Source organism: Bombus flavifrons, chromosome 11 (assembly GCF_040668555.2).
Source record: "Bombus flavifrons isolate JBK064 chromosome 11, iyBomFlav1_principal, whole genome shotgun sequence".
Classification (NCBI taxonomy): domain Eukaryota; kingdom Metazoa; phylum Arthropoda; class Insecta; order Hymenoptera; family Apidae; genus Bombus; species Bombus flavifrons.
In genome coordinates this window covers 9,653,816-9,675,925 of record NC_138452.1, presented here as the reverse complement: position 1 = coordinate 9,675,925, position 22,110 = coordinate 9,653,816, and the positions used below count along the sequence as shown (strand labels likewise).

The 22,110-nt window shown below is 33.2% G+C and overlaps 5 protein-coding genes across 8 annotated transcripts; 2 read left to right on the top strand and 3 right to left on the bottom strand.

The window, feature by feature from the left end:
- Positions 1-12: 12 nt before the first annotated feature.
- LOC138185216 (collagen alpha-1(XI) chain) lies at positions 13-8,561 on the bottom strand. The gene is made up of 18 exons (XM_069124005.1): positions 8,140-8,561; positions 7,003-7,209; positions 6,572-6,888; positions 5,958-6,452; positions 5,311-5,818; positions 4,940-5,181; positions 4,663-4,860; positions 4,114-4,581; positions 4,009-4,053; positions 3,474-3,932; positions 3,222-3,383; positions 2,955-3,116; positions 2,506-2,883; positions 2,149-2,418; positions 1,437-2,050; positions 1,149-1,357; positions 880-1,064; positions 13-766 (listed from the first exon to the last, which is right to left on the bottom strand). The coding sequence occupies exons 1-18, from the start codon at positions 8,276-8,278 to the stop codon at positions 407-409; spliced, it is 5,418 nt and encodes a 1,805-aa protein (XP_068980106.1). The 5' UTR covers positions 8,279-8,561; the 3' UTR covers positions 13-406.
- On the top strand, positions 6,967-13,235 carry LOC138185219 (probable ATP-dependent RNA helicase DDX10). The gene is made up of 14 exons (XM_069124009.1): positions 6,967-7,066; positions 8,610-8,962; positions 9,592-9,791; positions 9,860-10,051; positions 10,137-10,409; positions 10,550-10,671; positions 10,747-10,948; positions 11,022-11,184; positions 11,262-11,445; positions 11,525-11,701; positions 11,793-12,007; positions 12,083-12,279; positions 12,365-12,765; positions 12,876-13,235. Exons 3-14 carry the CDS (start codon positions 9,696-9,698, stop codon positions 13,006-13,008), a joined length of 2,355 nt encoding a protein of 784 aa, XP_068980110.1. The 5' UTR covers positions 6,967-7,066; positions 8,610-8,962; positions 9,592-9,695; the 3' UTR covers positions 13,009-13,235.
- Positions 12,814-15,736, bottom strand: Idh3g (Isocitrate dehydrogenase (NAD(+)) 3 non-catalytic subunit gamma). Of its 4 annotated transcripts, none has more exons than XR_011174551.1 (4): positions 15,648-15,736; positions 15,308-15,536; positions 14,157-15,146; positions 12,814-14,075 (listed from the first exon to the last, which is right to left on the bottom strand). XR_011174551.1 is itself a non-coding variant. In XM_069124010.1 (3 exons), exons 2-3 carry the CDS (start codon positions 15,521-15,523, stop codon positions 14,208-14,210), a joined length of 1,155 nt encoding a protein of 384 aa, XP_068980111.1. In that variant the 5' UTR covers positions 15,524-15,536; positions 15,648-15,736; the 3' UTR covers positions 12,814-14,207. The 4 variants fall into 4 exon arrangements, 2 of the variants coding, with proteins under 2 accessions (XP_068980111.1, XP_068980112.1); XR_011174552.1 differs by having other exon boundaries at positions 12,814-14,008; XM_069124010.1 differs by having other exon boundaries at positions 12,814-15,146.
- A 588-nt stretch (positions 15,737-16,324) lies between these two features.
- On the top strand, positions 16,325-18,604 carry LOC138185222 (chromobox protein homolog 1). The gene is made up of 4 exons (XM_069124016.1): positions 16,325-16,422; positions 16,813-16,920; positions 17,004-17,241; positions 17,330-18,604. Exons 2-4 carry the CDS (start codon positions 16,825-16,827, stop codon positions 17,554-17,556), a joined length of 561 nt encoding a protein of 186 aa, XP_068980117.1. The 5' UTR covers positions 16,325-16,422; positions 16,813-16,824; the 3' UTR covers positions 17,557-18,604.
- Noc1 (Nucleolar complex protein 1) lies at positions 17,228-22,032 on the bottom strand. The gene is made up of 4 exons (XM_069124007.1): positions 20,387-22,032; positions 19,686-20,310; positions 19,181-19,591; positions 17,228-19,079 (listed from the first exon to the last, which is right to left on the bottom strand). Exons 1-4 carry the CDS (start codon positions 21,491-21,493, stop codon positions 18,601-18,603), a joined length of 2,622 nt encoding a protein of 873 aa, XP_068980108.1. The 5' UTR covers positions 21,494-22,032; the 3' UTR covers positions 17,228-18,600.
- Between the last annotated feature and the right edge of the window lie 78 nt (positions 22,033-22,110).

The window sequence follows — 22,110 nt, the reverse complement described above, 5'->3', positions numbered from 1 at the left end:
ATGTATTATTGCATTTTATTTATAAACATGTGAAAATTCGGCGTACATCGCACAGAATTAATGTAGATCACATACTTATGGCAGTGGTTACAATATTAATAATATACATATATATAAATAACAGTGTTAATTGTATTGCACCTTTTACATTCTACTTAAGTTCTGAATGGCACTTTTTTATTCTTTCGAACGTTTATATCCGAAAAGATAATAATAATTGATATAAGTACATGGAAAAATATAATAGTCCTCACTATTGTACGTCTTAGTAAGAGAAATTTAGATGATTAATAAATTATTATCTGCTGATTGATATTACAGTGTCAAGGAAAAAATGATAGAAAATAATTATCGAATAATTTACAATTATACTTCAGTCTTGCCAATAGAGATTTGATAATTTGATTTACTTGAAACAAATGGGTCCAACTGTAAAACCGAACGCTTGATGCGGCAATCCATAATCGACTGGGTAAAAGTCCACCAATGGTAACTGTTGAAGCTTTTTACTGTAAACCAAGAACACTGTATCTCCTTTGCTTTTACGCATTTTACAATTGTCCGTAACGATCTGTGGCTTGATACCGGTATATGAAAATTCATCCTCGTTAGCACCAAGCAGTCGTAAAGATGAATTATAATTAAAATTCAAAACATTGTACCAAGCAACGCTATTAATGCAGGTATAAGTGAAATTTTGATAAGCTTCTTGACTCAATAAACGCAGAAAATTTAATTGCACTACCCCAATAGCTTCGTATGTAATCTATAACATAACATACGATGGATAAGAGATTTTTATATTTTATATTTCAATATGTCATACAGGACTTCTTGTTTCTTATAGACATGTATTTCGTTAGATGAATGTAAACTCACTTTAAATCCTCCGCGCAAATTCGAGTACCAATCCGTTTTATTATTTTCTTTCCTCCATGGTATATTGGGCATTTGACTCGTGTGAATATCAGGGTATACGCAAGTTTCGCCCATATTCGTCATATTGCAATAAACATATACAGAGTCGTCAGCCATTCCTAAATTTGGATCGATCCAGTACCAACCTGTTTTGGTAACCGTTATTTCGTAAGTTTTCAAATAACTGACAAAATCAGTAACCTCCGAACGAAGCAAATAGAATTACTGACCATCGTGAAAATGAGGATGGCCGTAAAATAAATCCTTGCAAGTCCTTACAGGATTTTCTCTGCTTCCAATCGGCTTGCGTATTCGATCCAATTCTTGTCTCATGGCGTATATAGAACTGTACATGTCCAAGAATTTTGGGCCAAATTCCTCTTCGATTTGATCATCCTTGTCCAACGTTTCTGAATCTTTCTCTTTCTCGTCTTCCGCGCTGCGAATAATAGTATCATCATCAAAGTAGTACATTTACAGATATGAAAATCAAACATACAAGGCCTAAAAGGTCTTACGTATTTGTCGAAATATCGCGTTTCCTTCGAAGAATTTGTTCTCTCGTGAATAACAACTCCGGAGGAATCATAGGTTGTTCTGCAGGTGGTCCAGGAGGACCTGGAGGTCCCGGAGGGCCGAGTTCGCCTTTTGGTCCATCGTTTCCAGCATTACCTTTGGGTCCTATTGCTCCTTCTATTCCTGGAAGTCCTGGAGGTCCATCGTTTCCTTTGAAACCCAATAAACCTGGTGGCCCTTGGTTACCCTTGGGTCCTTCGAGCCCTAGAGCACCTCGTGGTCCTTGTTCTCCCTTCTCACCCTGTTCTCCTTTGACTCCAACGTGTCCCAATTCACCTCGATGCCCTTTGATTCCTCGTTTACCCCTGTCACCCTTTGGACCTTTTGGTCCAACCGGTCCAACTTTTCCTGGAGCACCAACAGCTCCTGACATCCCTGGTGGACCATTTTCTCCAGCAAGTCCTGGCAATCCTCTTACACCTGGCAAACCTGATGGTCCTGGAAGACCCTGAGATCCTATGGAACCTGGAGGTCCCTGCGCCCCAGGCGGCCCCATGTCTCCTTTTTCACCAGGTAAACCTGGACTACCTTGCACTCCCGCTGGACCTTCGGATCCCTAAATAATAAATTAATTTTCATTACTAATTCAATACTGTTATTTGTTTAAAACAAATCTTTAAGATTTATCATTGTCAAGACTATAATAATGTATACTTGTTTTCCAGCAAGGCCAGGTAATCCTTCCTTTCCCGGGGGACCAATCTCTCCTGGTGCGCCAGGATCTCCTGGTTTTCCATCTTCACCATTCTTACCAGCTTCCCCTTTTGGGCCGACTAAACCTGGTTCTCCTGGAGGTCCAGGAAAGCCAGGTGGTCCTGCATTACCTTTTGGTCCTTCCAAACCATTTATACCACGACTTCCAGGCGGTCCTGGAGGTCCACTCTTACCTTCTTCTCCCTTTGGTCCTGGAGGGCCTCTTTCGCCCTACGATACACGTTTCGTTAAATTATAATAACGTAAAATTTGTTTCCATAAATCTTTTATTGAAATAATTATAGTATCATTCCTTACTTGTTTTCCTTCCGGACCTATTAAACCTGGAAGTCCTACCGCTCCAGATTCTCCTTTTGCTCCTTGACGACCTTCTACTCCCGGAGGACCTTGTAAACCTTCAGATCCTTTAGGGCCCCTTGGACCTTGTTCACCTGGATTTCCTGCCGGTCCTACAGGACCAACTATGCCAGTATCCCCCACTTCTCCTTTTAATCCTGATGGGCCAGGCAATCCTTGTGGTCCTACGGGACCAGGAGGACCTGATGCACCAACGGGACCATCTTCGCCTTTTGGTCCTCGCCTCCCAATTTCTCCAGGTGGTCCCTTTTCTCCTGGTAAGCCGATAGCACCAGGTTCACCTCGAAGTCCTTGTGCGCCAGGTGCTCCTGGAGGTCCCTGTGAAAAGTAAATCATAATTTACATTTTACTATTATGCTGTCGTATGATTACAATTACATTACGCTTACTGTTTCCGCTTGAGATCCTTTAAATCCTTTTTCACCAGGTGGTCCAATATCTCCTTTGTCTCCATCTTCTCCTGGCACTCCAACAGGACCAGGAGCTCCTGGTAAACCACGTTGCCCTGGTAAACCATCTCGCCCGGTAGGACCGACTGGTCCAGGCTCACCCTGATAAGAATATGTATTATTTAATATGATTCATAATTTCGGTATCGCTTTAGTATCATTTCAGCTTTATTATCATTTATTTTTATACTTGTATGTTATTATTACCCTATCGCCTTTCAATCCGACTGGACCAGGTGGTCCTTTAGGTCCTTGCTTTCCTTGAGGGCCAGATTCGCCATCTTTCCCAGATTCTCCTTGAGCACCTTTATCGCCTGATGGACCTTGAAGCCCAGGTGGTCCTATCTCTCCTTTTGCACCTGGCATTCCCTGTTTTATAGAGAAGGATTTAATTAATGAAAACACGTTATCCTGGAAACTTTAGTTATTATATTATTAGAAAGACAGACAAATACAAACCGGTAAACCATTTGCACCCCGTTCACCAGGAAATCCTGGTAGACCACCAGGACCTGGTGAACCTTCTTTTCCTTGTAAACCAGGTGGCCCTTGTGGTCCTTCTTTGCCTTGCTCTCCTGGAGAACCTGATTCTCCGGGAGCTCCTGGATTTCCTGGACTTCCAGGTTCTCCTGGTTGTCCAGGTTCACCAGCTGGACCTTGCGGTCCGATAACACCAGGCGCACCTGGTGGACCTGGCGGCCCAGAATCACCCACTGGTCCACGTTCTCCAGAAGGTCCAGGGATTCCATCTTTGCCATTAAGACCAGCTTGCCCAGGAGATCCCACAAATCCACGAGGTCCCTCGACTCCTGGCGTACCAGATTCTCCTTGTAATCCCGGAGGGCCTGGCTGTCCAGTATCACCTTTCGGTCCTGGCAATCCTTCGGCACCTCTTCTTCCACGAGCACCTCTAAAACCCTTTGTAAAAGATATTCTATTAATTCTTTTATGTGACAATATCATCGCTAATATTATTATGTATTTCCTTACGTACCCTAGGTCCTGGTTCACCACGTTCTCCTGACGCGCCATTGTTACCCTAAAATAACGAAATGATAAATCTCATCGTATTAAATTTTACTTGATAGGCTCTTTTTACCCTTTCTCCTTTATCTCCGCTAGGGCCTTCTCTTCCTGGCTGACCTTTATCACCTTTTTCGCCAACATTTCCAGGATATCCAACAAAACCTGGAGGACCAGTTTTACCTTTTTCACCAGGTAGTCCAACTAAACCGGTTTCACCACGTGGCCCTTCGAAACCTTTTGGTCCTTCTAAACCTTCCAATCCAGGAATTCCTTGTGGACCTGATAATCCAGGTTCTCCCTTCGCGCCAATGTCACCTTTCTCTCCTTCTGGACCTCTCTCTCCCTTTTCTCCCCGTTCACCAGGCGATCCACGTTTGCCTTCGTCGCCTTTCATGCCACGGACTCCCGGGAAGCCTATTGGACCTTGCGGTCCTTGAGGCCCTTGTTCACCTTTTATTCCAGGAACGCCTGGATTTCCCGGATGACCAGGAGATCCATCTGCTCCCGACAGACCAGGAATTCCAGGCTTCCCTTGTGGACCCTGATAAAATTGTTAAATAACTTCGTAGAAGATTTAATAAAAAGCAAATACTTTTTAAAAAATTGTATCTAAGTAATTTACCACTAGACCAGTTGGACCCAAAAGACCTTGAGGTCCGGGTGGTCCTACAGGTCCAATTGGACCCGGAGAACCTGGCACACCTGGAGGGCCCGGTGGACCAGTATTGCCTTTTGCTCCTGGTGGACCTTCGCTTCCAGGAATACCTGGATTCCCTGGTAATCCAGGAAAACCTCGTGGGCCTATGAATCCTCTAGGTCCCTAAAGTGATTTCAAAAGTACGATCTTCCGTTTTTATATGAATACAAGTATATTGTTGTATAATATTTTCGTTATTCACCATTTCACCCGGTAAGCCTGGTAAACCTGGAGGACCATCATCACCCTGCATTCCTTCGTGACCTGGTAAACCTTGTTCACCGGTGGCCCCTACAAATCCTCGTTCGCCTTTATCTCCTGGTAATCCAGGCAGTCCAGGCACACCCTGTTCTCCTTTCATTCCTGGTGGTCCACTTAAACCTCTTTCTCCGTCTCTCCCAGGTCGACCTCGTCTACCCTCCCTGCCAGTATTTCCAGGAATACCTGTATGAATTTATTAAATGTTCCAATGTTTGTTTTATCCAAATTATCCTGTTATAACATTTAAATATCCAACTTAACAAATTAATGGAACTTCAGGACTGTGTACAGAAAAGAATTTATAAAACTGACCTCTTTCGCCACGAAGTCCAGGTTCGCCAACTTCTCCAGGTTCTCCCTTCTGACCTTGAGGTCCAGGTGGTCCTTCGGGCCCAGCAATACCTGTAAGACCCATGGGACCTTCGGCACCTCTCATACTCAACATATGCTGTGAAAGCATTTGTCTCAGAGCTTCCGCTTGAGTATCCGGTCCTTTCTCGTTTCCTTGCTGGTTAAGTGCTGGAATTATGAACACGTTTCCCGGTGGGCCAGCCGTGCCTTGCAAACCTGCTAACCCATCTCTTCCTGGTTCTCCTTTTTTACCAGGTGGCCCGGGCACCCCTGGTGGCCCCGGAAATCCCCGTGGCCCAGGCGAACCCCTACTACTATAATAAGCTGGATTGTAATACGATCCTTCCAACGATTCCGAATATTTCAAACCTCCTTGAACTTCTCTAGATAAATTGTCGGAAGTTTTAGAAATTTCTGGCGTTGTCGTTTGATAGCGATCTACTTCGACTGAATCGATATTGTTGAAAACCTACATAAACATTTATTTAATAAATGGAAAAACATTATTTATATTCCTTTAATCAATATTTTTCTCAAGTTCAATATGTTATGTTTTTAAGCAAATGAAAAACACATTTTATTGTCTATTATTATAACGATTAACTCACGGCACTTTGATTGTGAAGGAACGTCTCCACAGTTGGTCTCGTTGCATATGTTACATTCACTGGCCTATAAGCTAACTTGTAGTTGTCGCTGTCTTCGGTATTCTCGTTCCCTTCTTCACTCCCGTTCTCATAATCATCCTCCGTTCCTTTTACAAGATTTTCATCCTGCTCATTATACGAAACATTTGGTCCAGATCTCTCAGATGTTCTGCCATAACTTCGAGGCGGGTGCAGATTGTCGTAATTCGTTTCATAATGCGATCCAGCGGTTGAGAAGGGTTTAACCGGAGAACTAGAACTTAGGTCTGTCTGACTGTCGCCAATATTTGTACCCTCGTAATAAGTAGACGAGGTTGTACGCACGACGGATTCATAATTCCGCATATTCGAACGACCACTTTGTCTCGATTGACTCCTACAATTTGGCGCGAAAATCGTGCAAATTTCGTAAGCTGCGTCTGGTATCGGTGCAATCTTCAACATTTCCAGACCACCCTATGAATAATTCGAAATAAACGAACAAACCGTTAAATTGAATTCCGTCTTAGATTTCGTGTAGAATTAAACTCGTATGTTGTAATCAAGCACAATTAATTTGAATATTCTCCACTGACCATATACATGTTACCATCGACGATCTGTTGGCCGATAATTATGATGCCGCTGACGCTAATCGTTTCGTCAAGATTTCTACTTAATTCTTTGGAAATTTGTTGAGTACAATCGAGAATTAGCGTGACAGTATCGCCTTTGATGCTGATTCCTAGACGGTGCCATTTTCCATCGGATATATCAATACCAAACGAAATTGGTTTATCCTCATCATCTGGAGTTGTACTGTAGTAAAGAGTGACATCATTGCCCAATGATAGCACCAACTGTTCCTCACCACTGTCGCTGTAGATCGCAAACAACGTGGCAGCCGAGGATCCTAATTTTGTGATCGTTAAATTGTATCGGTTATTATCTTATCTATGTGATTATAATCTATGAGCCGTAAAAGTACGATCAGGATAAATGTAAATCAATTAAAGAGAGTACTAACCGATTTTTGGCTTCGCGACGACTAAAATAGAAAAATCACGCGGTATACCAGTCGGAAACAAAGTGTTCGTATTGATCGTCAGTAGCGCGCTTTCCGTAATGTCATATGCTATTGTATCATTTCTGTGGCAACGATTTTCGGTTACGATCACTCCAACGGGCTCTTGGTGTATTCCCGTACCATCCATCAGGTCTACGATATTCTTTTCTGAAATTGTGAAATACCGTGATTCGCGTTCACTTTAAATGATTACTAACATACGCCTAAATAACATCAAAAGTATGATTTTTCTAGAATTTCTTATTTAACAAAGTTCTTGCATACACAATTCTAGACATATTTTCATAAAAAAGATATTTTGAAAATGTTTCTATAAATAAAATTTACGTATACTTTCTTCAATGTTAAAGTTTGCAACGATCAGAATATCGTCGAAAACATACTTGCATCGCAATAAAATTTCACGTAGATACATTTCATAGATAGATATAGCGATAGCATATATGTAGCATATGTAATTTCTTAACTAGCAATGAACCTGTTTTAGCCGAAAGTTATGATTTTACAAGGAAAGGGAAAGATGCGATTAAATAAGCATAATCGTACGATGACGGCACGATGAACAACCCAATAACCCCTAGAAACCCAATAACCCCTGATCTCGAAAGACGTAATTCATCGCGTTTAAAACAGTTTCATTAACAAGTCCTCTTTTCTTGAGTGGAACACACAGTTTTGCATGCTACGAACAGTGGCTCAATTAATGCAATAGAGATCACTTAAAAAGACATTCACTAGCAAATGGACTTGCTATTACATAGTTCACAGAATGATTATTTCAACTCGTGTACTTGTACATATCACACGGTGATCATTTAACCTATATAACTGGAATCTTATATTTTAAAGAATTATTTCTTTTTAGATATACATGCTCATTCAGGTTTGTTCGATATAGATATTATTACAAATTACGAAATGCAGACATATGATCATAAAATCTGCTTTGAAATAGCGTATTCATTTTGGCCTGTCGTTTTACTGTTCTAAATCGTATACTTATTCGTCAGGACACAAAGTCAAACTGATTGTTAAGTTAGTCAAATTGTGACTTAAAAGGAATTGTTGCACATTTACCCATATCTTGCAAGATAATATCGGCTAGCACCGGATACAGTCCTAATGCTACGAGAAGACAAAATGTCCAAGAAACGGAGTGGATATTGCGAGGCAGTCGCAGTGTTCTCCATTGCTGCTTCACGTGGTCCCGCCGCATGCTACCCTTTCTTCGTCAAATCATGTTTTTCACAGGGAACTTTTTCTGATACTAATCACCGTAAAAAGAACGCGCACTATCGGTAAAGTCACTAACGAACCGATCGGATGTGAAGTCGAGAAAGCCCTAGAAATTTATCTGAATGTAATCGTTGTCACAATGCAGTCGCCCTTCCCCACGCGTTTCCTCTTCTTCTACTTCGATCCCTCCTTTCTAATATTCTATCTCCCCGCTTCTCTTTCACGTAAACGCCGATGCAACGATCCACATGCATTCCACACATGTGTATTTTAATTACAATCCCGCGTTTCTTCTATTGACACTGATTCAGATAACACGTGGCACATCGAAAATGTGGTGCATTATGATCTACCCAGGGTAGGAATCTTTTCATCATCGAAATTTTTCTTATGAGAATACAAGCGAAATTCTATCTTGAATGTCGTACTGTTAAATTATATATACTTACAAAAGTTCGTTCGAGAAAAAAAAAAGAAATTGTTCCGCCAACGAATGTGGTCATCATTTAACTATGAAACTTTCAATTAATTACTTCCTTGATACTTTTGATTAACTACTTCCCGACTTAAGTTACTTTATAAGAGTTCTCTATTCGGTCCGAATGGAAATCAATATTTATCACGTTAAAGAGTATTAATCGCAACGCATTTGAACGAGTAAAAGGTAATTTTTTTTACGTGATGTACAAGTATATTTGTTCATTGATAAATTAATTCATCTATTTTTAATCTTTCAAAAATAATCGTATTAGTCACTGATCGAATCTAATGTGCTAATTAATATAATGTATTAATCAATAATATAAGCTAAGAATATTTTGGGAAATAATTATTTTAAATTATGATATTTCTGTCAGTTTATCACACTGCTAAAAATTAATTAATCTATAAATAAAGTCGTTCAAATTATTTGTGCAGCAATTAATACCATATATGTACTTATAGGATACTACAACTTTTATATTATAATATAAGGCCAATTACTATCTTAAACATTTAATTAATTCTATCGATAAATTACCGATGATATGTACTATCTGTTAAAAACTTGAAAGCAGATATATATACATACATATACTTTACTAAGAAAATTAATAATTCAAATAATTATTTTTATTTATTTTATATTTCGTATATTTCTTCGCTTTTAAAGAAAATTATAAATACATATAATGTATTCGTTGCATATAGTTTAAATATGAATATTAATGTACTTCGCTGTTCTATTTAAATATTCAAATATGTATTTTTGATATGCACATATCTATAGTAAGTCAAGCAATACTGTTGCAGTTAGCGCCTGGTTGTACAGTGGCGTTGTAATTATATGCATCAGTTGTTCACATAACCTCATAAATAGGTTATATACAACGTTCCTCAGATAAATCTAATATACAATGCCAAAGAAACAGAAAGTGAAAATTTACAATACGAAGAAAAAACCATTTCCTGAAACAAAAATAATTACTAATCTACAATCTAAATATGATACTGTAAGTTCTAATTTCTTTTTTCAAGTCTGTAAAATTTATAAGATTTTATAAGATTTATATGTTTACAGATCGATGAAACGAAAATAACAAAATTTACAGATCTTCCACTCTCGCCGAAAACTTTAAAGGGTCTGACAGAAAATAATTATATTGAAATGACAGATATTCAAAGACAAAGTATTGGATTAGCATTGCGTGGAAATGATATATTAGGAGCAGCAAAAACTGGCAGTGGGAAAACTTTGGCGTTTCTTATTCCAGTAAGAGAATTTATTAAATTTATGTAGTACTTTAATAAAGAAATTTGTAACAAAAATTTATAATAAAGGTCTTAAATTGTTCAAGGTCTTAGAGATATTATATTGCAAACAATGGACAAGATTAGATGGACTTGGTGCACTTGTTATTACACCAACCAGAGAACTTGCTTATCAAATATATGAAACACTAAGAAAAGTTGGTCGACATCATGATATTTCTGCTGGTCTTATCATTGGTGGAAAAGATCTAAAATTTGAAAAAAGACGTATGGATCAATGCAATATTGTTATATGTACTCCTGGTCGTTTGTTACAACATATGGATGAAAATCCACTATTTGATTGTATAAATATGCAGGTAAATAGATACAGGAATATAAGTGGATCATTTGATATGAAAATGTTAATTAGCTTAATCATCATTAAACAGATAAATAATAATTAAATAATAACAATGTATTTTTATTTATCTATATCTTTTATCTATCACAATTGTAGGTATTGGTATTAGATGAAGCTGATAGATGTTTAGATATGGGTTTTGAGCAAACCATGAATTCTATTATTGAGAATCTACCTCCAAAACGGCAAACTCTTTTATTTTCTGCAACACAAACAAAGTATGCATATTAAAAAAGAAGTAAAATATAATCATTCTTTATACTTATTAGATTGTTTATTTAATTCTTTAACAGGTCCGTAAGAGACTTGGCCAGATTGAGTTTGAAAGATCCTATGTATGTGTCTGTTCATGAACATGCTACACATACCACACCTGAAGCACTTGAACAAAGTTATGTTGTTTGCGCTTTAGAAGACAAAGTTTCAATGTTATGGTCATTCATACGAAATCATGTAAAACAAAAAATTATTGTTTTTTTCTCCAGTTGTAAACAGGTATAGCAATATTTGTTATAATTTATTTCAACTAAATATGAAGAATAATGTTATGGTATCTATTATCTTTAAGGTAAAATATATATTTGAAGTACTTTGTCGATTAAGACCTGGTATAAGTTTGTTAGCACTTTATGGTACCTTACATCAACTTAGAAGAATGGAAATTTACGAAACTTTTTGTAAAAAACAATCTGCAGTTTTGTTTGCAACTGATATTGCTGCTCGTGGGTTAGGTAAGGAAAAAGAATGATTCTTCACGTGGTTCTAAATTAGCCTGAATATCGCTATTCATAATCTAGATAAATTTTAGATTTCCCTGCTGTGGATTGGGTTGTACAAATGGACTGTCCTGAAGATGTAAATGCTTATATACATCGTGCTGGTAGAACAGCTAGATTTCAACGAAATGGTGAATGCTTGTTGGTTTTATTACCATCTGAAGAAAAAATGATTGAAAAACTTAAAGAACGCAAAATTCCAATATCCATGATACAGTGAGTTAAAAGTTTTTCTTAAATAAATAATTAAACAACTTATAATGTTTATATATTTAAATAATATATATATATATAGAATTAACCCAAATAAATTGCAATCTCCACAACGTAAAATAGAAGCACTATTAGCAAGAGATGTTTTGTTAAAAGAAAGTGCTCAAAGAGGATTTGTATCATATATAAAATCAGTCTTCTTAATGAAAGATAAAGAAGTTTTTAATGTTCGTGCATTAAATACCGATTTATTTGCAAGGTATAGTATATATATAAATACACGTAATAATAATTTTAATGACATAAGCAACTTTTGATTTATTGTTTTGCAATTAATTTTTTTATTTTAGATCTTTAGGTTTAGCCATACCTCCAAGAATTCGATTCCTTCAAAGAATGGAACAAAAACAACAACCATCTGATAAAAATAGTGAAGAAATGAAACAATTTACCGCTAATGATAAATTAAACTGCAATGTAGATGAGCAAATAAGTGACTATAAAGAAAATAAAGAAGAAGAAGAAATTAGATCTCAGACAATGAGTCCAAATAACTTTGCACTTGGTATAAAAACAAATGTTAAAATTTATCAAATTATGTATTTTTTTTTTATATGAATATATTTATTTTCTTATGCAGATGATAGCGATGATGATGATATATTAACTGTGAAACGAAAAAATATAAACCTTGATGATATACCAATTGAAATCAATGATAAACAGGACGAAAATGTAAACAAAAAGAAAGCCGTTACAAAAGCCGCAATAGCTAAAAAAATTCTTCGAAAAAAAATAGTACCAAATAAAAAAATTACTTTTGATGATAGGGGAGAGGTTTGATTCATTTTTTCTTGCTTTTTCCATTAATTATAAATATAAATCTCTCAAATGTGCAATCATAACATATTTCACTTTACAGGAATTACTAAATCCCTCTAAAGATAAAGTTTCCGAATTAGCTAGACAATATGAAAATGAAGAAGGTTCTGGAATTAACATAGAAATAGCTAAACGGATATTACACGAAGAAGATAAATTTGATAAGCAACGCTTTAGGGAAAAAATAAAAGAAAAACATAGAGAAGAAAAAAGGAAACTAAAAGCTAGCAAGAAGAAAATAAATGATAAAAATGATGAAGATGATCGAGATGAAACTGAGAATACTATAAACGACTATGCTAGTGAGGGAGCAGACAGTGATTTAGATTTATCCTGGTTACCAGATCCAGATAAAATTTATGGCAAGCAGCAAGAAAATTATGAAGAAATTATGAATGTTCCAGAAACACAGGAAAGTGAAGAAGAAAGCAGCATACATAGGTTCGCATTTTAACAACTTGTATTAAATTCATTATGTCTACAAAAATATATTTGCTTTATTTCTAATATTAATTTTATATTTGGTACACATATTTTTTTATCATTTACAGATCATCTAAAAGAAAACTCATAACACAAGATGAATATAAAAAGAAAAATAAGAAACAAAGAACATATCATGAAATAGATAATACAGATTTAAAAGTAGATGAGGAATTAGCATTACAACTTTTACAAAATTGAATTATTATATCAGGATTTTCATTAATCAAGATTTTAATAATTTTTATATATTCTATAATACAATATTGTTAATACTAAATATTTTTCACTATCTAAACATTTTGTAAATGAAATAAACTAAATTAAGTCCTCGGATATATTGTACTCTAAATCATTTGTTCAGTGAATTATCATTAGCATAAAATTATTAAAGACATGTGTAATTATCACATAATTACAAGAAAATATTTTTATTTATATCTGAAATATTTTCAGATGTAAATAAAAAAAATTTACATATCAAACACGTCTTATAAGAATAATTACAATATTTATTTTACAAATTTTGAATATTAATAATTCAGTATATTACAATGTCTTTATATTACATGAAATATCACTATAATACAGGTATCAAATTTGTCATTTTACTTAAAAATTGTTATAATTTTGTGCGATTTACACAATTGTATAGAATTCCTTTTAAGTAGAGAATACATTTACTGCTGTCAACTGCAATGATATTTTAACATTATACCAAACACAATGAATATTCTTTCTAAAAAGCAAAATTAAATATATATGGTTCTACATTATTACGAGGGTGAGTCAAAAAGTAAGTTGCGTTCGTCTATAACTTTTTGTGTATTAAAAATATCTTGAGGAAACTTGGCAGCAAAGTGACAACATTTCTCAATACTTGTGTTCTAAGGTTATATTGATATTTTCGACATAACGATTGCCTTTCATTTGTTATCAATCGTGAAACATATCGCTTTCGTCGGATCGGACATTCACACTCGGCACGATCCACGAAGATATACTAGAAAAATTCAAGTGAAACGTATAGCAACTTCCGTACAGTCCAGACCCAGACCTTTCCCCTTATGACTTCGATGTTTTCAGGCCAATAAAAAAAGACGTTCCAAAGTGATACGGCTCTGATGAAAAAGGTCGAAGTGCGACGTGAAAATGGTTATCGCAAGTTGAAAGACAATTCTTCAACGATGCAATAGAAGAACTGGTATCGTGATATGATAAGTGTCTCAATAAACATTGGGATTATGTAAAAAAGTAGTACTTAGATTCTATTTTCAAATAAATACTAATCAAATAAAAACTAACTTCAAATACTGAATACTTCACTTTTTAATACAAATACTACTTACTTTTTAACTCTCCCTCTCATATTAGGTTTAGCAAGATACACTGTATCAGTCTTAATCAGATGCTGTTTTAATATATTTCATTATAGCATCAACAACTTCTCTACTGGTAGCTTGTCCACCAAGATCACGAGTATGTATACCTTGGTTAATAGTTCTATTGATAGCATTTTGAATTAACGTAGCATGATGCTTATGTCCAAGATGACGTAACATATCAACAGCAGCATTTAACATTGCAATAGGATTAGCAATATTTTTCCCAGCAATGCCTGTACCAGTATTACGAGTACCTGGTTCAAACACTGTATAATGGTCACCATAATTTTTACCTGATAATAATCCAGCACCACCTAATAAACCACATACTACATTTGATACAATTGCCCCATATAAATTGGTTGTTAACACTATATCAAACTGATGTGGATTGGAGACCAATTGCATACAAGTATTATCAATAATCATATCATTATGAATAATATCTGGATAATCTTTTGCAACTCTTTTTGATGTTTCTAAAAACAACCCATCAGAAAGCTTCATTATATTTGCCTTATGAACTGTGGTAACTTTTTTTCTTCCATTTCGCTTAGCGTATTCAAATGCATATCTTGCAACACGTTCAGAATTAGTAGTTGTAATAACCTTCATACTTTCCACAACACCCTGTACACTTTCATGCTCTAACATAGCATATTCCCCCTCTGTATTTTGTCTCACAATAACAATATCAATATTTTTATGCCGTGAATTTACCCCAGGATATGATACACAATGTAAGACATTCACATAAAGATCTAACTCATTTCGAAGAGCAACATTTCGGGAAAGTACACCAGCTTCTGTACTACGAGTTTCAATGTTCCCTTTTAGTGCTACACCATTTCTACGAATTGATGTAATAGCATAATGTAAATCAACATTGTCATCTGCATTTGGATCAATATCTACATCTTCAAAATCTACTGGTACACCTGCATAACTGAAAACCTATAAAAAATATATAAAAAGATTATATAAGACTTTCTGCTTTAACATATTGTTTAAAAATTTAACAGGACATTTAATGTAATAATTTAAAGAGTATAGAAGTAATGACATATACCTAAAAGATCATTTCTTACTAAAAGTATATAAAAATTTTGTCGTACCTCTTTTACATAGGTCATCAACTCTGGACCAATTCCAGCACCAGGCAAAACAGTAACTGTGTGTCGTCCTCCATAGTGAGCTTTTGGTATGGGCATTACCTTTTTAATAGATGGAGTTTTATGTTGTATTTCAAATGCAGAGAGTGAAGCACATCTATGAATTTGAGATACAACAGTTTTTGGACGTAAATACTTAATAACTGATCGGGCAGCCATTTTGAGTATTATTCTGCGAATTAATTATAAAATATAATTAAATTTTAATATTAATTATTTAATATCAATAAACTACATGGTTTGATCACATACTATTACTTTACAAATTCTATTTTAACAATACCTTGAAAGTCCTTGCCAACAATGCCAACAATGTCAACAATGCCAACTCCAAACTCCAAACTTCCAACGCCGTTTAATCCATAACTTTTATAAAGAGTGGAAGATCAATATTAAAATTTTAAATAATAGTGCCATCTACAAAAATAATCTTTAATACCATGCACAGTACAAACTTTATATAACGTTAAATATTTTTTAATACTATTCTGTATATAATGCGTCTTATTATAATACTATATATTATAATTTTTATAAAAGATTTAAAATATTAATTATTTGGCTAAATTATTTGTTAGAAAAATTAATTTTAGAAATGATTGCAGTACATCAGCAAACTTCAATATTTTCAATATTAAACAAAATATTTATTGTATTGCAAATCAAAAACTTTCATATTTTGTTTTACTAACAACTTTTATATAAAAATTACCAAACAAATGATATTCTTTAAGAAAAGTTTAATGTATAATGAGTTTAATGTTTAACACTCCAACAAAAACCATTATTTATAGTAAAAATGTATTATATTTTAATGCCATTTTTGTAATAATTATGATGTTTTGTGTTTTAAATTAATAGATATTTATAAAGAAATGTCAATGACATAAAATATTTTTTTACTTCAATGAACAATAAATTTGTAAAATCATTTGCGAATGATACGTTGGTCACACTGTCATTTTTCGCGCCAACGCGGTAATAAGACGCTAAAGCGCCAGAAAGCCCGCCGCATCATTCGTAGTTGCGTCTTTGCTCAATTTGTATCTATTCTCTAAGTAAGTATCATAATTAAAAATAGTGACCAGATAGTTACAGATGTAATCATAATTAATATTAATATTAGTCTATATTATTCATTAGCGATTAGCTTTTACCGTAAGTTCACAAGAAAAATCTTTGATTGCTTCCCGGCTGTCGTACCGCCATTTTGCATCATGGTCGTTTCTCTTAGCATCTTTGAACCTTTTTCTTACAAAATTGTTGAATGTATTGTTATTTTATACTGAAATAATTTTTCCAAAGTTATTTTTTGTATGAATTTATTATTTATATACAACAAATTATTTTGACTATGACTGTATATTCAATGTCAATACTATTTTTTAATTATTTAGTGTATAATTTTTATTTTAATATCCTTTGTTATATATAAAATATATTTGCAGTATTAAAACAGAATGAGCAAAGGGAAGGAATCATCCCCTGGAGAAAGTGCAGGAGGAGAGGAATTCAGCGTTGAAAAAGTTTTAGATAGGAGAGTGGTTAAAGGAAAAGTATGTGATTTTGAATATATATTATACATATATATTTCTTGTATATTCGTTAAGATTACTGTTTGTTAACTACATATTGTTAGGTTGAATATTTTCTAAAATGGAAAGGATATTCCAATGAAGAAAATACATGGGAACCAGAAGAAAATCTTGATTGTCCAGATCTAATTGCACAATTTGAAGAACAACGCAAAAAGAAAGAAGCAGCTGCCACTGGTAAACGGCATGAAGATAAAGAACAAAAGAAACGAAAAAGTTCATCAGGTGGCCCTGTACTTACTCATACTAAGAAAAAAATGACTGAAGATAAGAAACCTGAAGGTAAAATTTATTTTTAGCTCTTTAAACAATATATTTAAATAATATACATATAACATGTTTTTAATTACTCCACTTTAATTGCACATAGGTTTTGACAGAAATTTGGAACCTGAACGAATTATTGGTGCAACAGATTCAAGTGGAGAATTGATGTTTTTAATGAAATGGAAAGGAACAGATGATGCAGATTTAGTTCCTGCTCGAATTGCCAATGAGAAATGTCCGCAAATTGTGATAAAGTTTTATGAAGAACGATTGACATGGCATAGCCCTGCTCATGACGAAGAAAGTTCAGTAAAAGCTGATGCAGAGTAGCGTTCAGCCTTCCGATATACATATACAGCACGCTTTAGAATATGTCGTATATAAAAAATAGCGTGTACAAAATGAAAAATATGAAGATTTATTGATCATTGCACAGTCATACTATAAATTTTAATGTTTTTTTTACGATTATTGATAACTTAAAAATTAAGAGATAGGCCATCCTTATTATGTTATTGTTAGTCAAAATATAATTACTCTTAAACTTAAAAACAGGAAATATACTTCCATAAAGTCTATACTCGCAACTTCTTTTGCAACTGTTACATTTTTGTATAAGGATCAATAAAAAGTTTATTTTTCATTGTTAATTTAAATGTAAAGTTTAGTATGTCCAGTGTAAATTAGAACAGTATGTATTTCGAATGTAACGTGTTTTTTTATGTAATTTTTCCTCTGATTGCTTAATTTGCAATTAACTTTTAAGTAGATAAACGTGATTATACGATAGTTGCGGTTGTTGCTAAAGAAGTTGAAAGCTTGATTATTTTTATTCAAATACAACGTGACAGTGTACAGTAAGTACAGAAATATGAATGAAAATAATCTTTTAATTTGTAAAAACCTTTTTGATGATAAAAATACTTTTACATAAGATAATAGTGTTATTATAGTGGAAGTATCGAATATTTCTGTCAAAAAAAAAAATAAATCTTTTTACTGTTTTTGTAAATTAATCTTTTACATAATGCATCAAATTGAAAATATGTTAACTGTCTATTAACGATTTAAATTATCTTTTTTACAACATTCAGTATCAACAATGTAATGTAGATTAATGTTTTTGTGTCTAGTAATTATGAAAGTAAAGTAAAAAAATGTTTTAGTATATAGGTATATGTGTAGTTCCTTAATTTGTATAACGTATCAATTAAAGCATCCATTTTTTGTAATTTATAAATGCTTTAAATCTTTAATACGTTTGTTACTACTGAAAGATTGTTAACGTATAATATACACAATTTTTCTGGTGACAGCGAACACGGCAAGAAATGCATGCTATATAAAGGCTTTTAAAATATATTTATTTTATAATTAATGTTTAACCCTTTTTACATTTCTTTTAAAAATTTTGGAACCTTTCCGTTTATTTCTATTTAAAGAATTTCTGAGTTTCTGATGTCGTTTAATCTCCCAGTCTATTTGTTTCGAACTTGCACCATCCAAAGTATTAAATGCATTTGTGCCACCAGTTTTACCTTTTTGTTTACTATGTTCTTCTAACATTTCTGCAAATTTTTCCGCTGATACAAATATGTTGCTATCAATTCCTTTTGAATTTTTATTTTGCTTCTTTATATTTGATTGAATATTATCATCCAAAGCTTCATCAATATCTTCGTCAAACTCTAAATCACTAGCATCATCGTCATCTAGATCAATATCACTTAAATTCTGTAATTCATCATCAGTATTATCATTATCTATATCTTCTTCTAACTCATGTATATCATGAGAATTATTACTATCTTCACTTTTATTATCATCAAAATATTCATCTTCTTCCTCAATATCTACAAATATAATAAATGTTTATTTTTAGTTTTTATATAATATGAAATATCTTAAAAATAATTTCTAGATTAAAAGTAAATTACAAAAAATAAATTCATACCTTTCTTCTTTCTTCCAGTTTGAATATCAGCTGCAATATCTAAATCTCCAAAGTCTTTATTATCTGTTAATCTATCTAACATGTTGTCAAATTCTTCGCTATTAACACTCTCTATATCATCATCTTCAACTTTAAGTACGTGTTTAAATTCTCTTTTCTTTTTTAAATATCGGTATAAATATAATTCATCAACTGGAATGCGTTCTTCTCTTTCATTGAGATATGACATACTATCAATTGGAACACATCTAATACCTTTAGGTCTATACCCTGCACGTTGTGCTAAAGGGTCATTCTTTCTCTGCACTTTTTTATCTTCTAACTTTTTTGGATTTTTAAAAACATAACGATCTAGAAAACGCATTAAGGATAAATCTTCTAACGGGTCTCCTGTGTAATCGATTGGTTTCCCTATAATTATAAAAATTATATGTTACAATATTAATATGTTAAATTGATTTTATATGCAAGTAATACATGTGAAAATAATTTTACTGTGAAGTACCTTCAAGAATAGTATTTGCAAATAATGCAACACTTGGATGATAATGCTTAGATAATGTTATGAACTCTGTATTTAAACCTCTAGTTATTCCAGCATAAAGGGGATTGCGACAAAAGGGGTCATATTCCTTATGTGAATTGAAATCAATTTTTATGTTATTTCCTGTCTTATTTTCAGAATTAATTTCCTTATCAATATTGTGTTCAGATATAACATTCGTTAATAAAATGGAGTCTTCTAATTTGGATCTATCATCAGAAGGATAAGAGATATTTTTATTTTCTGGACTTAATGAACTATCTTTAGATTCCAGATCTTCATTTTCAATTTTGATAAAATCTCGAGGTTTTAATAATAAAGTTTTTAATTCCTTATTTGTCTGTAAAACTTGGGATATCACATATAAAGTAGCACATGCCATATTTGCAGGAAAATATAATATGATTTGTAAAGTTCTTTTGACAAAGGCATATGAACGTTGTTTGTTACGATCATTTTTGAGAACTCTGAATAATAGATTAAGAAACAGTGCACGTTTGTTTGCCACCCCAATTTGTGGATCTAATAATTTCCGATAAAAGGTTGAATAAAATCTGTTTGATTGGGCTTCATCTTTACCTGTAATCTACAGAAACAAAGAAAAAAAAAAAATAAAAACGTTGGACCTCTTATAATTAATATATTATAATTTACATACTTACCTGATATAATAAGTTAAGTGCATTTAAAGAAACATTAAAAGACCCAATATGTACAACTTTGTATACAGAGTCTATATAATCATTCAATATATCTGAATCCATGTTTGCAAATGGATATGCTCTATTTACACCAGCTAAAATTGCTCCCATCATTCTAGAATCTGGCTCTCCCTTTTTTAAACAAGCTTTAAAAAAGGCAAAATAAACTTCAATGAGTGTAGAAGCAAGCTTTTCATCCTTCTTAGTTAGAAGAAATTGCGTCAATAAGCATATTGCATAGTATTGAGCACGTTGTGCTACATTTTTTCTAAATAATAATTTTTGGACTTCTCGTAACACAACAAGTTTCATGTTGGGATGTTCATATAATAACTTATTTAGACAAAATATAACTTTAGATCCTATTTTACCACTTGGATCTCCTATTTTGTTAACAATCAATTCCAATAACTTATGTTCTTGTTCAACATTTCCTATTAATAAATCTTTCATTGTTGATATTGCTATTTCACGATTTGCATCCACGGTATCAGATGCAATAGTAGCTAAAGACATTATAAAATGTTCATACTGTTCATGTAATTGATCTTCAAAATACCAATGAGCCATTAGTTTTTTTCTTGATAAACCTAATTTAATAAGTGCATCTCCAGAACTAAATTTGTCAAGTTCATCTAAATTTTGTTCCTCGAATTTCAGTAATTTAAATTTAGGATGAAGTAAATCTGATAAAAACAGATCTTTTAAAGATTTTATCACCATATTGCATTGATTATGTTTTGCAACTCGTACTTGATTTATAAGCTTTGTAAGTCGAGTTAAATTGTATTTTGGATTGTCTTGCACTAATACAATAGCAGCTGCTACTTTATCTGAGGTTGTACCCTGTGTTAATGCTGTTCTTAACCATGCTGTTTCTGAATCAGTACATTTTGATTCTTTTAATTGGTAAACAGAAGTTTCTGCATCTAAATATCTTTTTGCTTCATTTTTTAAATTCGAAATTTCTATTTCAGATTTTGAATGTTTACATGGTTCCTCTTCTTTAGGATATTCTTCATACCACTTAGCACTCTTCGTGTTCACTTCTTTAAGTCCCTTTTTCATCTTATTACAGATGAAAATTCAAGTATTTACGTAAAAATATATTTAGAAATATTAAATGAACAATATATACTTTGTAGGGGAATATTCTTATCTCGTGGTTAACCTTAATATGATATGAGTATATTAATTTTAATTTTAGTTAGGTTATATTTTCACGATAATAAAGAATATTTACTACACAAATATCAATTAATGTTATTTTAAAGAACCAAAAATTGTTAACTTTTTTACAATCTTGTAGTTTACGATATGTAGAATCAGAAAGTATAAAGGGCAAGAAATCCACTAATTCGAAAGTTTTGACTATAACTACAGTCATACACGTGTATATAAATAGGTCTCGACAATAACGTACAGGTCCCACACTTAAACTTTTGATTATTATTGTTGTTATTGATGTTATTATTTTGATGTATTTTAATTCCCTTACTAGTATTCCCTCGCAGTATTTTAATTTCCTCACATAATGGCACCATATGAAATTTCCAAAAGTACGCGTTACTGATGGTATTAAAATTAAAATGATGATATCCCCCTCTATAGAATCCCTCATTGTCACATTTGTGTTTAAGACCGTACGTTTGGATTAATGCGAATGATTTTGTAACATTATTAGT

What these genes read in the sequence shown, in the direction of transcription:
- LOC138185216 (XM_069124005.1), bottom strand. Translation starts at nt 8,278, where the DNA reads ATGCGGCGGGACCACGTGAAGCAGCAATGGAGAACACTGCGACTGCCT. An exon ending in TATTATCTTGCAAGATATGG is followed by an intron (nt 7,210 to 8,139) that starts GTAAATGTGCAA and finishes TCACAATTTCAG; the next exon opens with AAAAGAATATCGTAGACCTG. An exon ending in CGTCGCGAAGCCAAAAATCG is followed by an intron (nt 6,889 to 7,002) that starts GTTAGTACTCTC and finishes TCACAAAATTAG; the next exon opens with GATCCTCGGCTGCCACGTTG.
- LOC138185219 (XM_069124009.1), top strand. Translation starts at nt 9,696, where the DNA reads ATGCCAAAGAAACAGAAAGTGAAAATTTACAATACGAAGAAAAAACCA. An exon ending in TTTTCTGCAACACAAACAAA is followed by an intron (nt 10,672 to 10,746) that starts GTATGCATATTA and finishes ATTCTTTAACAG; the next exon opens with GTCCGTAAGAGACTTGGCCA. An exon ending in CTTTTGATGATAGGGGAGAG is followed by an intron (nt 12,280 to 12,364) that starts GTTTGATTCATT and finishes TTCACTTTACAG; the next exon opens with GAATTACTAAATCCCTCTAA.
- Idh3g (XM_069124010.1), bottom strand. Translation starts at nt 15,523, where the DNA reads ATGGCTGCCCGATCAGTTATTAAGTATTTACGTCCAAAAACTGTTGTA. An exon ending in TGATGACCTATGTAAAAGAG is followed by an intron (nt 15,147 to 15,307) that starts GTACGACAAAAT and finishes TATTTTTTATAG; the next exon opens with GTTTTCAGTTATGCAGGTGT.
- LOC138185222 (XM_069124016.1), top strand. Translation starts at nt 16,825, where the DNA reads ATGAGCAAAGGGAAGGAATCATCCCCTGGAGAAAGTGCAGGAGGAGAG. An exon ending in GGAGAGTGGTTAAAGGAAAA is followed by an intron (nt 16,921 to 17,003) that starts GTATGTGATTTT and finishes ACATATTGTTAG; the next exon opens with GTTGAATATTTTCTAAAATG. An exon ending in TGAAGATAAGAAACCTGAAG is followed by an intron (nt 17,242 to 17,329) that starts GTAAAATTTATT and finishes AATTGCACATAG; the next exon opens with GTTTTGACAGAAATTTGGAA.
- Noc1 (XM_069124007.1), bottom strand. Translation starts at nt 21,493, where the DNA reads ATGAAAAAGGGACTTAAAGAAGTGAACACGAAGAGTGCTAAGTGGTAT. An exon ending in CACTTAACTTATTATATCAG is followed by an intron (nt 20,311 to 20,386) that starts GTAAGTATGTAA and finishes TTGTTTCTGTAG; the next exon opens with ATTACAGGTAAAGATGAAGC. An exon ending in TGCAAATACTATTCTTGAAG is followed by an intron (nt 19,592 to 19,685) that starts GTACTTCACAGT and finishes TTATAATTATAG; the next exon opens with GGAAACCAATCGATTACACA.